Below are 15,436 nucleotides of genomic sequence, written 5' to 3'. Positions count from 1 at the left end.
GAGTTTGTTCTTGGTATGAGCTTTCATGTGCATGCACACAAAAGCTCATACCAAGAACAAACTCAGTTGTTTCGACACCAGGTGGAGTCTCTTATCTCTGGGAAAATACAGGCAATGGCCACCCGTTGAATTTCTGCCTGTCAGGCATAAGTTAAAAGCATATTTAATATGTCTCTGGTTTGGTGGGAGGATGAAGATCCTAGTAGCAAGTATACCAGCCAACTCCTAAGGGTCCAAGTCCCCAATAAAATATTTCAGGGGGCTCCCGCCCCCAAGGTCGATGGGCATTGCCATTCAAATGCTGAGCATGTGCCGTGACTTGTTATTGATTATGTGTGGCAGCGCATACCTGCCCCTTCCCCCAACATTTTACTCAAATTTGTCCTGCTGCTGGTACAGACTAGGGTGGGCTACCCCTGAGCTTAACCTGAGCCAGGCCCAGGCCTTGGAATCTAAGAAGACAGGTGAACAAGAGCGCACCTGCGCATGTACAGAGCGGCCTTCTCAACTTGGGGCAAGCAAGCAGCTAGCCCCCAAGGATCCGGCTCTAGGAGATAAAGGCAGCTTTCGCAACTCCAGGCCCGGCACTTCTGATTATTTCGTTGATCCTCCGCCGCCATCCCCTCGAGCGGCGCCGAAGACAGCGAGCCTCGTACAATTGGGCGGCCGGCGCCGCAGCTCGCCCAGGCCTGCCCCCTAGCGGGCGTTTCGCTCCTCGCTGGGCTCCGGGAGATGGGCAGCTGGCGGCCTCGGCTGCGGAGCTCCGCGCGTGGCCAGCTCTGCCGCCGCCGCCGCCGCCCTGCTCCTGCCCGCTGACTGAGCCGCTGCCCGGCTGGCTTCCTGGCCGGCCCGCCCCCGGCGGCGATGAAATTCCCGGGCTCGGTGCTGGTGTCGCTCTTCCTCTTCGTGGCCGAGACGGCGCTGGCGCTGTACCTGAGCAGCACCTACAGCTCGGCGGGCGACCGCATCTGGCAGTCGCTGACGCTGCTCTTCGCGCTGCTGCCCTGCGTGCTCGTCCAGTTCAGCCTCGTCTTCATCCACCGAGACCTCAGCAAGGACAGGCCGCTCGTGCTGCTTCTGCACATCCTGCAGCTGGGACCCCTCGTCAGGTGGGTGGGGTGGGCCCCGACCCCCACAGATGCTCCTGCAGGAGAAGGACCACCCAAGCGGGGAGGGCTTGCCAGGGGCGGAAAGGGGGTCAGGGGAGGGGGTCGCTGGAAGAGCAACGCCCCACAATGGCTGTCACACATCTCAGAATCCTGGACACACACACGAGTGTTAATTTAAAAAGAAAAAAAAGCTGATCGCTTCAATGGTGGATTCTATGCCGAGAGATCGGGATAGGGAATTGTGACCATTAAGATAGCGCAAGAGCTCTCTGTTGGGTCAGATGTGCAAGATAATGGACCATTTTGTTTATAGTGAAATAAAGGTGCTGGGTTTTTTGTGTTAAGCTGTTTACTGCATCCATCAGGACATGGTCTCCTTTTATATGCTTGGAAATCTCCCTCCCTCCCCATGTATGCTAATAGATCTGTACTGTGTGCGGTTAAGGGTCTGTGATGCTTCCTATCTGCACAGCTGCCTGCTCTGGCTTTGCCTGTGAACAATAACTGGCAGAGAAGCATGCCTGCGTTTGGTCACAGGCACGCCCATCTGTAGAGTGTGCCTCTGGAAAGCTGTATTGGAATAAGGGAGGCAGTGGTGGGAGAGCTGGTCTTGGTAATATAACAGGTTCACACATCTTGAGTAGCAGTCTCTACCTTTTGGGTTGAGTGAAATATTTCAGCTTGTGAGACTAAATAAAAAGGAAGGAGTGCTGAGTTTCTTGTGGACCACACACAATTGCTCTTTCAAAACTGAAGCAGAAGAAAATGTGGATATTTCAAACCTATTTTTATCTACTGAAAATATTTATAACCTCCTCTTCAGGCACCTTGGTTTTTGTTAACATAATAATAACAACGTAATAATGCCAAAATCAAACTGCTTTGATTTTATTATTATTTTTCAAAATATCCACCCACACACTTCATCATCCTGGAAGCAATTTGCCATTTTCAAGTCTCTCCCTCCCTCCCTCTCTCTCTCTCTCTTTCCACCCAGAGGTAAATTGTGTTGTTTCAGCATGTATTTTCCTAACAAATTATTCTATCAGTTTCCTTTCTGTTTCTGTTGTTTTTATTTCAGGGAGGTAACTGTGGCGGTAGGTTGCAGCAAGAAAAGAGAGAAAAGCTCATGGCATAATAAAAATGTATTAGTCTTTATGTGCCTTAAGACTTAAATTGCTTTTGTTACCCTTTATTGCTCTCTGAATATATCATATCTCAACTTTGATGACATTGTAAGCCACCCAGAATGTAATTTTTTTGCCTAGAAAGGCAGGATATACACTTTAACAGAAATAAATAAATTTGATAAATCATTAACTGTTGTGGCAGTTATCCCTTCAAGCAAAGAAGCATGAACAGTATCAAATTTCTTATCAGTTTGTTACTGAAGCCAAATTGTACAGTACATGCAAATCAAACACCAAATGGGGGGGGGGGGAAGCAGAGGGAGGGATAACATAGCAATGTTTTACAGGGCCTAATACTGTTATCCAAAACTTTTCTAATATCATGGATGTATGCCGTCACCTGCCAGCAATCCCTTCCTTGCTTTCTAAATAAAAGGTGGGGTATAAATGCAATAAATTAATAAATAGATATTAAGCTCTGGAAAAACATTTCAGTCTCCCAGGGTATTCTGCTGTTGACCTAAAAGTTATCATGTTTCAATGAAGTAACTTCAAAGAGTAGGTCCATATACACAGCTGCACATAAGGAGCATTTGGTAGTACTGCATCAGAGCAATTCCATGGTTTCTCAATTGGCCATGGTGATTGTAGGAACTCTTGACATAGGGAAAACCAGTTAAGTGAATTAGCCATCAAGTCAGGGCCATCTTAAGTAAATCCAGCACCCTGGCACGAAATTCCCTCTGGCGCCCCTCATGCTCCGCTGGGCAGGGCCAGGCACGGCGGACAGCCGGAGGGCGCAGAGGGGCGGGTGGGGACGCTGCCAGCTGTGCTCCAACTCCGCCTCCGCCTCCGCCTGCTTGGCTGAAGCGGTGACGCAGCGCTGCCGTCCAAGGAGCCCTGACTGCAGCGCCGGCGGGAGGCTCACCAACAGCCTCCCTGCGTCCGCAGCCCGAGAAGAGGTGGGCGAGAGCGGCGCTGCTGGAGGGGCTGGAGGGCGCAGGCCCCCTTGTCAGTCCGTGGCGCCTTGCGCCAGTAGCCTCAATGGCTAAGACGTCCCTGCATCAAGTTTACACATCTTATTTATGCACTATTATATTATGTGTTTCTGATGCACAATAATAATGATTAAAATATTATAATACAACAATAATACACATTAACTTCCTAAGCAGGCTGCAGAATGTCTTTCCTTAAATGTTTTCAAGAACCATTTGGGCAGGGACCTGTCAAGAATATGTTCTCCATAGGACACCGTACAGTATTCCTTTCTGTGTTTATGTGGAGTTGTGCACAGCTTAGTGCAACACAAATATTCCATCAGCAAAATGATCTCTACCTGCGTAATGGAATGTTCTTCCCCTCTTCCCCCTTTGCAAGTGGATATCCTTGTACTGGTGAGATGGTTGAGTTCCACCCATGAATTTCATAATCTTAAGAATGGGCTAAAGGGGTGTTTCACATGCCCACCTTAACTTCTTTCTAATCAGACATCCTACTTTAAAGCAATCGTGAAATTCAGAAGACGAATGTTAAAGCAACATCTACTCTTGTCCATTCCCCCCCCCCACAGGTGCGTGGAGGTTTTTTATATTTACTTTCATGCAGGCAGAATAGAGGAGCCTTATGTCAGCATCACCAAGAAGAGGCAGATGCCAAAAGATGGACATTCGGAAGAAGTTGAGAAGGAAGTGGGCCAAGCTGAGGGCAAGCTGTTTACACACAGATCTGCGTTTAGTCGGGCATCGGTGATCCAAGCTTTCCTAGGCTCTGCACCGCAGCTGACGCTTCAGCTGTACATATGTGTCCTCCAGCAGGAGATGACGGCAGTCAGAAGTATGTATAATTAGTACATTTTTCAGTATTCCATTTTGGTGAGTGTTTAGAGATAGGGATTATAGGCAAGTAATAGCTATATCCTCTCCCTTAATGAGCTATTTAGGAAACCAGATGCGGGTGGAAATGGTTAATGACCTACTTTATGGTTGTTTTGGCACCAGGTGAAGAGTTATTAAATTTCCCCCAGCCCTTTTCAAAACCTGTGCTTTTAGTGTTCTGAATCGCTGTGCATGTGCTGTATATATATTTTCATTTGCTTATATTCTGCTCCTTGTTGGAAATGTGTGCACCAGAAGTCTTTAGGATGCAATTTGATATTTAATGTAGGCTATTACGTTTTTAATTGTACTACTGCCATTTTTGTGCTGAAAGCCAACCAGAGAACAATGTTATTGAGTAGCTTTACATAAATATAGCAAATAAATTAAGCAGACTGTTTCTTTACTAAGTGTTACAGACTAGGTGATAAGAAGTGGGAAGCCCTTCTACAAATTATAGCAGGGAGAAGAGAACTCCCAAATTCTATCAGCCCAAGCCAGCATGGGCAAAGGTCAGAGATGAGGGAACTGTGGTCCAACAACACCTGGAAATAACAGATTCCCCATCCCTAAGGATGCAATTTCCCCCCAGTGCTTAATTCATAAAAGTAGAAACACTGAGACCAAGACTCCCCACTCTGTAATACCTCATCCCTAATCTTAGCTGCTTGGAGCATACTAACAGGACATCTTAGCCTTTTTCAAACATTAACAAACTTCTATGGACACACACAGCTGGCTACTTGATAATTAAAACGATGTTTAAAATATTTGCTTGCAGTGATGCTTGGGGAGGAGTCACTAAAAATGCTGCTGTTGCAAACGAGCAAAGATCATAATTTTGTCTCGCAGCAGAAATACATATAATATAGTAAACCATTCCAGATCTACATTGGGGGATCTGGATTTAGAGACAACTTCTTGCAACACATTCTGTGTGAAAATTAATTCAAAGGAGCAGCTTGAAGACACCCAGGGTTACAAGAGTATATGTGTGGGAAATCCTATTAGAGGTTTGAAATTAACTTTAGCACTTTCAGACTCATGTCCAGAGATTAATTGCTTTAAAGTTAAACAAGTCTCAGGAGTACATTGAAATACCAGTGAATGTGGCCCTGAAAGATTAATAAACCAAAAATCCTGATGACCGCAGACAAGTGGATGGTTGCTAAGTATTAAATTAAAATAAATGGAGCAGTTGTGGTGAGCTAGCCACGACTGGTCTTGCATTCCCACCCCCCCCACCCCTGGGCAGTGTAAGTAGATTTAGATAAAGCACATAAAGTGGATGTGCAGGTGACTCATGCCCTATTGTAATAGCCAATCGTGTGCATCTGTTCTGTGGCAGCCATTGGTCCATCTAACTCAGCATTGCCCACGTTGTCTGGCAGCAGCGTTTCAGACAGGAAGTCTTTCCCAAGCCTACCTGGAGATGCCAGGGATCGAACCTGGGACCTTCTTTCTGCATGCCACAGTCGTTTCCTCAAGATGCATAAATTCCCATACATACATTTGGAACTTGCATATCTTGCAGTGCAAGTATTCTTTTCATCGTAAAAGTTCAGAAATCAAGAGTGCGGATCACTCACACATCCACTTCTTTGGAACTTCCAATTATTGTGCAAAATGGATTTGGGCTGCCGCATAATGTGTAAATTGGCATTTTCATTCTCTGCAGGGCAACCAATTGAGCTGCTGTTTTCTTTCCTCACTAGCCCACTTACCCAGATTGTATGTAGCTCTGCAGAGACTTTCCCTGCCTTCCTTCTCCCCACTGCAACCTCCCCTCCCTTTCATTTACTCCTTTCTTCCCCCCTGAGTGGTTATGGTCAGAAAACATATGATATGGGAAGCTAGCTGTAGGTAAGCAGTTAGGGGTCTCTGGATGGGAAATCACCCAGGAACCAACGTATGCTATCTTGAGTTCTATCATGGAGGTGAGGTGGGCTAGAAATGCAATGTGATCCAGTTGAGACTTTGGTCTTGCTACAAAACAGTAAAATGCTCTAGGATGCTGGCGTTATTTTATTATTTATTTTTATCTATTAGATTTACGTATCACCCTTCAAGGTGGTTCACAGGATAAAAATACAAGATAAAAGCACAAATAAATAGTCAAAACAGAAACAAAATAATAGAAAAAGATTGCTGAGTCCTGAGTTCCCTCTGTGACCTCGTGAGGCCCTGTTTTTATTTGTTTAAATCTACTGAATTCCTGTTTTAATATGATTTTATACTACTGTTTTATGTTTTATTTTTGTTTTAATGATACTGTTTATTGCATATATATATTGCCACCCTCCTAAATCTCTCTCTCTCTCTCTCTCTCTCTCTCTCTCTCTCTCTCTCACACACACACACACACGAATTATTTTTTAAGGTTAAGAATTTATGACCCTAACTTTAGAAGGGCTTCAGAATTGTGCCTCTTCTGATAATTTGGCTCTTCTGCTATGCTCATAATTTTATTTCATTTGTTCCGTTTAGTTCTGAGTTTGTGGTCAGTTACCAGTCTTTAGCAAGTATGGAGCAAAGTGTGAAATTTTTACTGACACAGTCGAAAGAAGGTAACTTTGCAGGACGGGCATAAATTCAGGATTCCTTTGTGCAAGTCGGTCAGGCCTCCGTGGTGGAAAGGCTGTCACAGGGCTGCAGCGATGGGACAAGGGCGGGAACCTGCACCTGCCAAGACTCCCTCAACAGAAGAGCCACAGAGGGCACGGGAACCCTCCCTTCTGTGGCCCTTGCCAGAGTGGCAGGCTGAGGAGAAAACAGCATCTCCTCTTTCTCTCCCAGCCACTGATGGAGGATTTGCAGGAAAGAGGCTGAGGAATGGGGTGCCGTAAGCCCCCGCTTCCTGTCTGAGCCTTGGCTAGGAGTGTGAGGAGGACAGAAGGAGTATTTTGCCTATTCCTGCAGCTTTGGTGGCAGGTGGAGGTGCCAAGTTTCACTCCCCTCCCGTACCTTAAAAGGGAGGCACATTTAGTTTTGTTACTGTAATGCATCATTATGATGGTATAGTTTGTTTCTTGAGGATTTGCAACTCGCCATACAATTTCCACTTCGAGGTGTGGCCCTCAGGCTGTTCTAGTGCGTCTCCGATCACCCTGACTGCAATGGGTTGGAGCTATTGCAAAGCCTTGGCACAGTCCCTGATGCCGACCCAACCAAGTGACAGCCCTGCACTGCTACCTTGCTTGGTTGCTCCTTTGATGTATGGTTTGAGTAATAATGGGAGTTGTAATCTGAAATAATCTCCACCTGACATAGCTACGGGAAAGTAACAAAGCAGTTTCTGGCAGGATATCGCTGATACAAATGGTCTGGAACAAGTCCAGTATTGGTTTAAAAATACATTGAAAAACCAGTTTGAGTGGCAAAGTACTTGCATTTTTTAAAAAATGACCTTCAAGTGTGTGTTTTTCAAAAATAAAAACCCAAATACCTGCAAAGCAACAATTAAAAAAACAACACACAATCCAAGCATTAAGACTTCATCAAAATAATATCCGTGTTCTTCACTCCGCTGAAAGATAACTGCTGTATGTATTTGGAGCACCTGAATGACAAGTAAAATACATTCTTGCAAGGTCTTGTTATTCTGTCAAAACAAAATAAAATAAAAAAATCCTTCCAGTAGCACCTTAGAGACCAACTAAGTTTGTTCTTGGTATGAGCTTTTGTGTGCATGCACACTTCTTCAGATATCTGTATCTGAAGAATATCAGCATCTGAAGAAGTGTGCATGCACACAAAAGCTCATACCAAGAACAAACTTAGTTAGTCTCTAAGGTGCTACTGGAAGGATTTTTTTATTTTATTTTGTTTTGACTATGGCAGAGCAACACGGCTACCTACCTGTAATTGTTATTCTGTGAAAGCACTTGCACATTTCCCCCCATAACAAGTCAAGGACCCATATTTTAGGAGAAAGCAAGCATTAGATACGAATGGCTAGACTCAACATGTTTATCTAGCTTCATTCGCATTGCAACAGGATAATCCAAAGAGAGTAGATTCGAGACTGCAGTGTATGTGGAACACTATATTAGATTGTACTGAACTTGCAATAGCTTGGTAACAGATTTCATGAGTATGGGTCATCATTCAAAGCTCTACCCCAAACACTGTGATTGCTAGTACTGTATTGTGTCATTCATCTCTCTCCACGCTACCCTGTTTGCCCATTCAGTACAAAGCACCTCAAAGGATGTAATTAAAATGTGGAGAACCAGAGGATGTGGCAGAGACAGTTTGGTGTAGTGGTTAAGAGCGGCAGACTCGTAATCTGGGGAACCGGGTTCGTGTCTGCACTCCTCCACATGCAGCTGCTGGGTGACCTTGGGCTAGTCACACTTCTCTGAAGTCTCTCAGCCCCACTCACCTCACAGAGTGTTTGTTTGTTGTGGGGGAGGAAGGGAAAGGAGAATGTTAGCCGCTTTGAGACTCCTTCGGGTAGTGAAAAGCGGGATATCAAATCCAAACTCTTCTTCTTCTTCTTGATTGCAACACCCTGCCTGAATTTAAAATAAAACCCTGAGGGAATTGGGCACCTGAGTGTTGCCCACAGTTTGAATCCCAGGAAGCGAAGTGGCATGTATTACTCCAGGCTTCCTCAACCTCGGCCCTCCAGAAGTTTTTGGCATACAACTCCTATGATCCCTAGCTAGCAGGACCAGTGATCAGGGAGGATGGGAATTGTAGTCTCAAAACATTTGGAGGGCCAAGGTTGAGGAAGCCTGTATTACTCATTGAAGTAAAAACATTTGTGCCTGTGGAAGGGGAACTGAGTTAAGACAGTCACCCTCTGTTTGTTAAGATGGGAAGCATCCCAGAAGGTCCTGGCTCAACGCCTATCTCAACTACAGAATTAGGAAGTTGCTATCATTTATTTTTTAGCCGTGGCCCCTCCCCCAAGTGGGCAAAATGGGAATAACACAGTATTATTGAATGAGGAATAGTGAAATGCTGCTAAGTTAGCACTTTGCACACTTAAAGCTCAGTGACTGAAAGCCTTGAGTTTGCTCTTGCAGCAAATTCAGTACAGCTGCTGAGACTTGAATAGCTATGTGGTTTGTACCTGATGCTGATGAGAATGCTGGACTTTCTCTCAAGGCCCAACATGCTAAAATATTGTCGTGGAGCTGCCATGCTCACAGTGTGAACATAATAGTTCAAGGAAAGCCTTTAGCACAGGTCCAAGGAGCATACATGCATTTGAGGGCCCCAGTTCATTTCTCAGTGTTTCTACATGGTTTAGGCACATGGACTAGGAAAAGTGTGTATTGGGATAGTACTTAAGAAGATAATATAAGCCGCATCAGTTTAGGCCACTTGAGTCAGCCACTTCCCATGAATGCATGTTCCTGCTGTACAATGCTCTCTGGGGAGTGGTGCTTTCAGAAACGTTGATTGCCTTCTCTTTCCTCAGGCATCTTCATGGTCCTTTCTCTCCTGTCGATCGTCTATGGAGCACTGCGATGCAACATCCTGGCCATTAAGATTAAGTACGACGATTACGACATCAGCGTGAAGCCTGCTGCCTACCTCTGCATCTTCCTCTGGAGAAGCTTTGAGATTGCCACTAGGGTGATAGTCCTGGTCCTCTTCAGCTCTGTCCTTCAAATCTGGATCCTCCCTGTGGTGCTAGTGAATTTCTTTGCCTTTTTCTTTCACCCGTGGATTCTCTTCTGGCAAAGTAAGTGCACTTTGCCGGAAAATATAGAGAAGGCTTTGAGCAAAGTGGGCACTGCCATTGTCTTGTGCCTTCTCACTTTCCTGTATGCTGGTATTAATATGTTTTGCTGGTCAGCTGTGCAGCTGAAGTTGAATGATTCCGACTTAATTGACAAATCCCAAAACTGGTACAGGCTGGCTTTATATTACATTGTGAGGTTCCTTGAGAATGCTTTTCTCTTGCTGATGTGGTATATGTACAAGACTGATGTCTATACGTATGTGTGTGCCCCTTTGCTGGTCTTACAGTTGCTGATTGGCTATTGCATAGCTGTTCTTTTTATGCTCGTGTTCTACCAGTTTTGCCACCCGTGCAAAAAACTTTTCTCCTCCAATATTTCAGAAGGATTGGCACTGTGTTTCAAGTTGTTTTGCTATGTATGCAAACCTCTTGCATCCAGCACCTCTGGGGAAAAGGCAGACTTGAAGACCCCAGACGATACTGTTAACGATGCCCAGGACAGCTGCAAGGCAAATGAATCCTATAATGGAAATGCCCACCAAAGTGTTTCGTCCAATGCCTAGAGCTGCTGTCAAGGAGCCACCGCTCTCAAGACTTGGATATTTTAGCTGGGTATATTGCCTGTTTGGATCCAGGTGGGAAAACGTTTCCGGCCCATGGGTCTGGAAACCTTTCTGGGAAACATCCCAATGGTGTGCGGGTCCAGAGGAAAAAGTGGGCGGAGCAGCAAATGTAAATTTTTACCTTTGTACAGTAGGCTAGTTTCTTCACATACTCCTCTCCCCCTCCTAAATCCAGGCAAGCAAGAGGCATCATCAGAGTTCAAGGGCACATTCCGGCCAAGCAAAAACATTCAAGGTGGGTGTGACTTGGGAGGGGGTGTGGCTTGGGGAGAGTCCCAAAGGTCAGGCAGAGAGGCCTGGAGGGCCACATATTTGGGACTCAGGTTGCAACCCCTGGTTTGGATGGTTTAGAAAGAAGGATGCACTCTGATTATCCCTCTGATAGTCATGGCAGGAGGCACATTTAAGTCCTAGCATTGCAATGCTGGTATGGTAGTTCAATGAGTGTGAAGATAATTGGGATTTTAACTGTTGGAAACAGCACCCCCTTATGGACGGGATGCTTCACTGCACCTTGACTTTAGATCAGGGATTTGTAACCTTTGACCTCTGCAAACCATGAAACAAAAGGCAAGGCAATGGCAAAGTGACTGACACAAGGAACTTCTTATTTCATGCAAGGACTGAAATCGATCAGTGAAAAGGAGGGTTCAAAACTTCGCAGGTTAACGGTGTGCTTTAAAGCTTTATACAAACTGCTCCTTCACCTGCCACCAAGTGCCAAATTTATTTAGGTTACATATGACATGATCTCATCCTGACTAAGTGCATTGGAACTGGGAGCTTCTGAATCCATAATGGAAAGTGATAAAATAACTTGCTGCTGATTCAGGCCTTGGCCCCGTCCCATCAATTTTTCCTTCAAAGTGCCACAAATGTTGCTTCTCTCCAAACGGCTTAAACACTTGGTTTTTAGGTTCACTTCTGTTGTTGGATTCTGATTGTCTTGGTCAATTACATTTCTGCTTTGTATGATGCTAAGAAAGCTTTGGTGAATGTAGCAGTAGTTAAGGAAGCATTTAGTCAATGAAAAATTTAGCAATGTCTTGCAGTTGATACCCACTCTTTTACATGAATATTTCCAAATGTTTCCATTAAGTCAAACCTACTGATATTACTGCAAATGGGGGGGGGGGGCTATTTGCTAGAATTATTACATTAAAGTGATTAGGTCCCCAAAACAGTGGCCAGGTTGGCAGAGTGGATTTGGATGTTGAGCATGGGAGGACCTGATCCAAAAGCCAGTGAGCTGCAAAAGCCATTGGGCGGGTTTTGAACAAATAATTATATTTGAGTGTTTACTGGGTTTGCATCTTGCCTTTCTGCTAAGTTTCTCAAAGTGGTGAGTTGCAGGCTGGTCCTATGCATGTTTACTTGGAAGTAAGTCTTACTTTGTTCAATGAGGCTTACTCCCAGGAAAGTGTACTCCCAAGAGAGAACTGAATTCTTAACCTCCCAATAATTTTGAGTGGTTAAGAGTATCTTTTCCAAGGCTGGTCAGGATCAGTCCCACTCCCAAGATCAACACTCTACTTACCCCACAAGGTTACTGTGAGGATAAATGAAGTAAGAATTGTAAAGCAACTTAATACACCAAACCAGTTCTATAGAAATGTTTAAATAATATTCAAAATGACCTTTGCCACCACAGTGCTGACAATAGTTGGCATGATGGTAGCTGAAATCCATGGTGCAATTAGCTGGTGCAAAGTGGAGTCATCCTTCCTTACTTCTGGTTTTTATTGAAACACACATAAAAAAAGTGCTGGCTTTTGCCCAGTTCTACAATCAAGCGGTATATAAATTTTATAAAACGAATTAAGTGTGTTTGAACAGTGCAGCCATGTAACATCAGGATCAGGGGGCAAGTGTCAGCGTGAATTAGTATGACAAATGTGTATCTTTATCTTTTTATACTAAATATAATACTGTCACCTTATCTGTGCACATGTAGCAAACTCCCCCTTCTTAATATTCTTATTTTAAAAAAGAAAAAGAAATAGCAGCTGGTGGTTATTGTTTTATATCTGGAAAGCTGATTTGTTCCCAGAATAAAATAATTAGTCTCTGAAGAGAAAATGCTGTATGGATGTTTGTAATTTACCTTCTTTGAGTTTTGAGTTGGGAAGGGGGGCAGGGCATCACTTGGAACGCAGAACGTTATGGTCAGTAGGAGAAGTTGGTTGAGCATGGATTGGCAGTTGGTGATTTAATTTATTATTTTCACTTCCTTATTTTATTTATTTATTAGAAGTATTTCTATACTGGCCTTATAGCCTGCCCATTGTCAAATGATCCTAGAGTGGGTTACAAAAAGGTCACAATTAAAACAAGCGTGAAGCCAGAAAACCAGTAAACTATCAAATATCAAAACAGCAGCACAGAACAGCAATGCAGGAGGAGGGAATATATCCAATAAACCAAAAGGTCTGAGTAAAGTGATGTGCATTGACCAATAGTTGAAAGGCATACAATGATGGCACATGATATACCTTGGAGGGCATGTCATTCTTCTACTTGGGGGACCATCACAAAGAAAGCTGTCTCTTACTCCGCTGCCTAGCCAATCACAGAGGGTGGCAGCCCTACCAGCTATCCCTTCCTCTTCTCCCTAGGCAGGGTGGTGGAGGAGGAGGTGCTCCTCCAGGTAATTGGGGGGCCCCCAAGTTGTTTAGGGCTTTATATGGCAGTATCCAGACCTTGGTAGCAAATTGGCAATGAATTTTGTCAGTTGGAGAAGGAGAAAGGAACAAGGATTGGCTGGGAAGCAATGGGTTTAGAAGATTTCTAGTGTTTATCACATTCGTTTTAGATCACATTTTACTATGGATTTGTTTTAGCACTAATCTGAAGCATACTTTAAGCACCATATGACTGTGGCACAGTTAATTCAATTTTATTATATTTTTGGCCAAGAAATTTATGTATCAAACATATCACCTGAGACCGCATTTCTGATAATATTTAACCGTGTTAGAGGGTTTAAATAATCTTCATGCCTCTGTGCTGCTATTTAAGTGAATATCTGATAGTTGTTGAAACCAAAGAGAAAGTAAAAGAGATAAATTTGTAAGCATTCTGGCCAGCACAGATTTTACCTTCACATTAGAAACCAAGAGCATTTGTAAGCAGGAGTATCATACATGCAAGTTATGTACCTCAATTTCAATTAGGTCTGCTTCAAAAATGGGGATTTTCCTATGCTTGGATCATCTTTAGGTAGAAAAACTGTTGCATATGAAATGCTCAAGTCTCTCAAATAGGAGGTACTGAGGGTCAAACAGGTGAGTCATACATGTCAAGATGTGTTCGGCCAATGTGCTTTGTGTTCTTCCTGTTGCACTGGTCAGATTTTTTTTACTGGTTCAATCTGACACAAAGATTTGAACATAATACCAAACCATAAGTTGATGCTATGAGGTCAAGCCTGGATGAAGTTTCAGACTTGTATGCTCCGTCCTTCCCTCCCCTACTGACTAACACGACTAAACAACAAATTGGTTTTCAGCAATCCATCATTTGGCATCATATTCATGTCAGCATACTATGGTTTGTGCTTGTCCATCAAACCCTATCACAAGCCTCTTAGGATTCAAGAATCATATAAATAAAAAATCCAAGTTATAAAGCACAAGTTAAAAATCAGTGCTTTATTCAGGGAGTGACAATATCATGAAGAGTGATGGTAAATACGGTATTAAGCCTGACTTCTCCATATAGCTTTTCATAATGTTAACACTACAAAAACAAAAATCCAAAGGTTATGTGTTAAATCTATGCCTCTCATACCTCTACTTCCTAGGCTGACAGAAATAAATTGAATTTAAGGAGCTAAAGGCCAATGAGAAACTTGGTCCTTAGTAATGAAAATGCAGTTTCAAGCTTCTAGATGACCACAATGAAGCTTAATTGAAGAATAATTGCTTTACAGGAGTTCAAATTTAGGCACTGCACCATCTTAATGTTTTTTTTTCCTTGGCGGGGGGGGGGGGTAGTGTCTTTACAGCAACCTCACAAGAACAGGTATAATAATCTCCAGTGCACAGATCTCCAATGTGACATATACAAACAACAGAACCCTGTAAAGCAAAGTCCAAGGTAACTTGAAGCAAATAAGGTTTCCCTGCCAATGGGCTGTTGCTGTCGCATGGCAACTGTGAGTTGTGCTCTGAGCCTGGAAACAAAAATATATACTATATGCTTTATTCAAAAAGCTTAATTAATCTGCTTTCCCCCATAAGTCCCAGTGTTACAGCTCGTAAAGCTGCCGTCAGGATCTCCTGAATGTTGTTCTGTCTCCTTAATCAGTTCATTTGCCCCCCACCCCACCCCACCCCCACTAACTTGAGCTCTCAGGTATGCTTCAGCGATTATCGTTTCCTTTCTGCATATTTCAGCATGGTGGGCACTATTGTCTTCATTTGTGCAAACTGAAGTCCAGAACCAATTCTGACACACAATCTTGCATACCTCCCAAGTATGATCTGTAGAATCTGGCTGCCAGACTTGTCTTTGATCCTCCAGATATTCCGATACGTTTGGATGGCATTTGTGCCTTTAATAAGATGGGGAAAGCAATCTCCGTTCCATGTTTAAAATGCGTGCAGCCCCTGTCCCTATCTTGCTGTTCACCAAGGGCACTCTTTCTTCCTGCCTGGCGTGGAAACACATGACAATCTCCTCCTGCAATTTGTAGGTCCTGTTTCATTTTATTTTGTGTTCCTCCCCCTTTGCTCTAGCCATTTGGTCTCTTATAAATCATTTATGGGAACTCAGCCAGGTTAAAGATTGAGGGCTCACTGCTTTCTTCCTGTGTGTCTTATTGAGGTGGCAGGGCATGCTTGAAATTCTAAAAGCAAACAAAAAAGGGAACAAATTGTATATGAATTAGTAGGGAGAGCAGGAGAGAGGGGAAATGGTAAGACATTACAGTATATACATCTGATCAGCAACATTGTAAATTTCAGTACTGGGTTTGCTTAAACTCATGCAGCCTATT

The 15,436-nt window shown here is 43.8% G+C and overlaps 1 protein-coding gene across 1 annotated transcript; it reads left to right on the top strand.

Annotated features, from left to right (window-relative positions):
* The first annotated feature begins 805 nt into the window (after positions 1-805).
* Positions 806-10,613, top strand: XK (X-linked Kx blood group). Its single transcript, XM_033147186.1, has 3 exons — positions 806-1,109; positions 3,813-4,075; positions 9,548-10,613. The coding sequence occupies exons 1-3, from the start codon at positions 865-867 to the stop codon at positions 10,375-10,377; spliced, it is 1,338 nt and encodes a 445-aa protein (XP_033003077.1). The 5' UTR covers positions 806-864; the 3' UTR covers positions 10,378-10,613.
* The last annotated feature ends 4,823 nt before the right edge of the window (positions 10,614-15,436 follow it).

This window comes from Lacerta agilis, chromosome 4, assembly GCF_009819535.1.
Source record: "Lacerta agilis isolate rLacAgi1 chromosome 4, rLacAgi1.pri, whole genome shotgun sequence".
NCBI lineage: Eukaryota > Metazoa > Chordata > Lepidosauria > Squamata > Lacertidae > Lacerta > Lacerta agilis.
This window is presented reverse-complemented; position numbering and strand designations above follow the sequence as displayed.

Bases quoted from the DNA above. Each gene is read 5' to 3' on its own strand.
- XK (XM_033147186.1), top strand. From the start codon at position 865: ATGAAATTCCCGGGCTCGGTGCTGGTGTCGCTCTTCCTCTTCGTGGCC. The intron at 1,110-3,812 runs GTGGGTGGGGTG...CCCCCCCCACAG, and splicing joins CAGCTGGGACCCCTCGTCAG to GTGCGTGGAGGTTTTTTATA. The intron at 4,076-9,547 runs GTATGTATAATT...CTCTTTCCTCAG, and splicing joins GGAGATGACGGCAGTCAGAA to GCATCTTCATGGTCCTTTCT.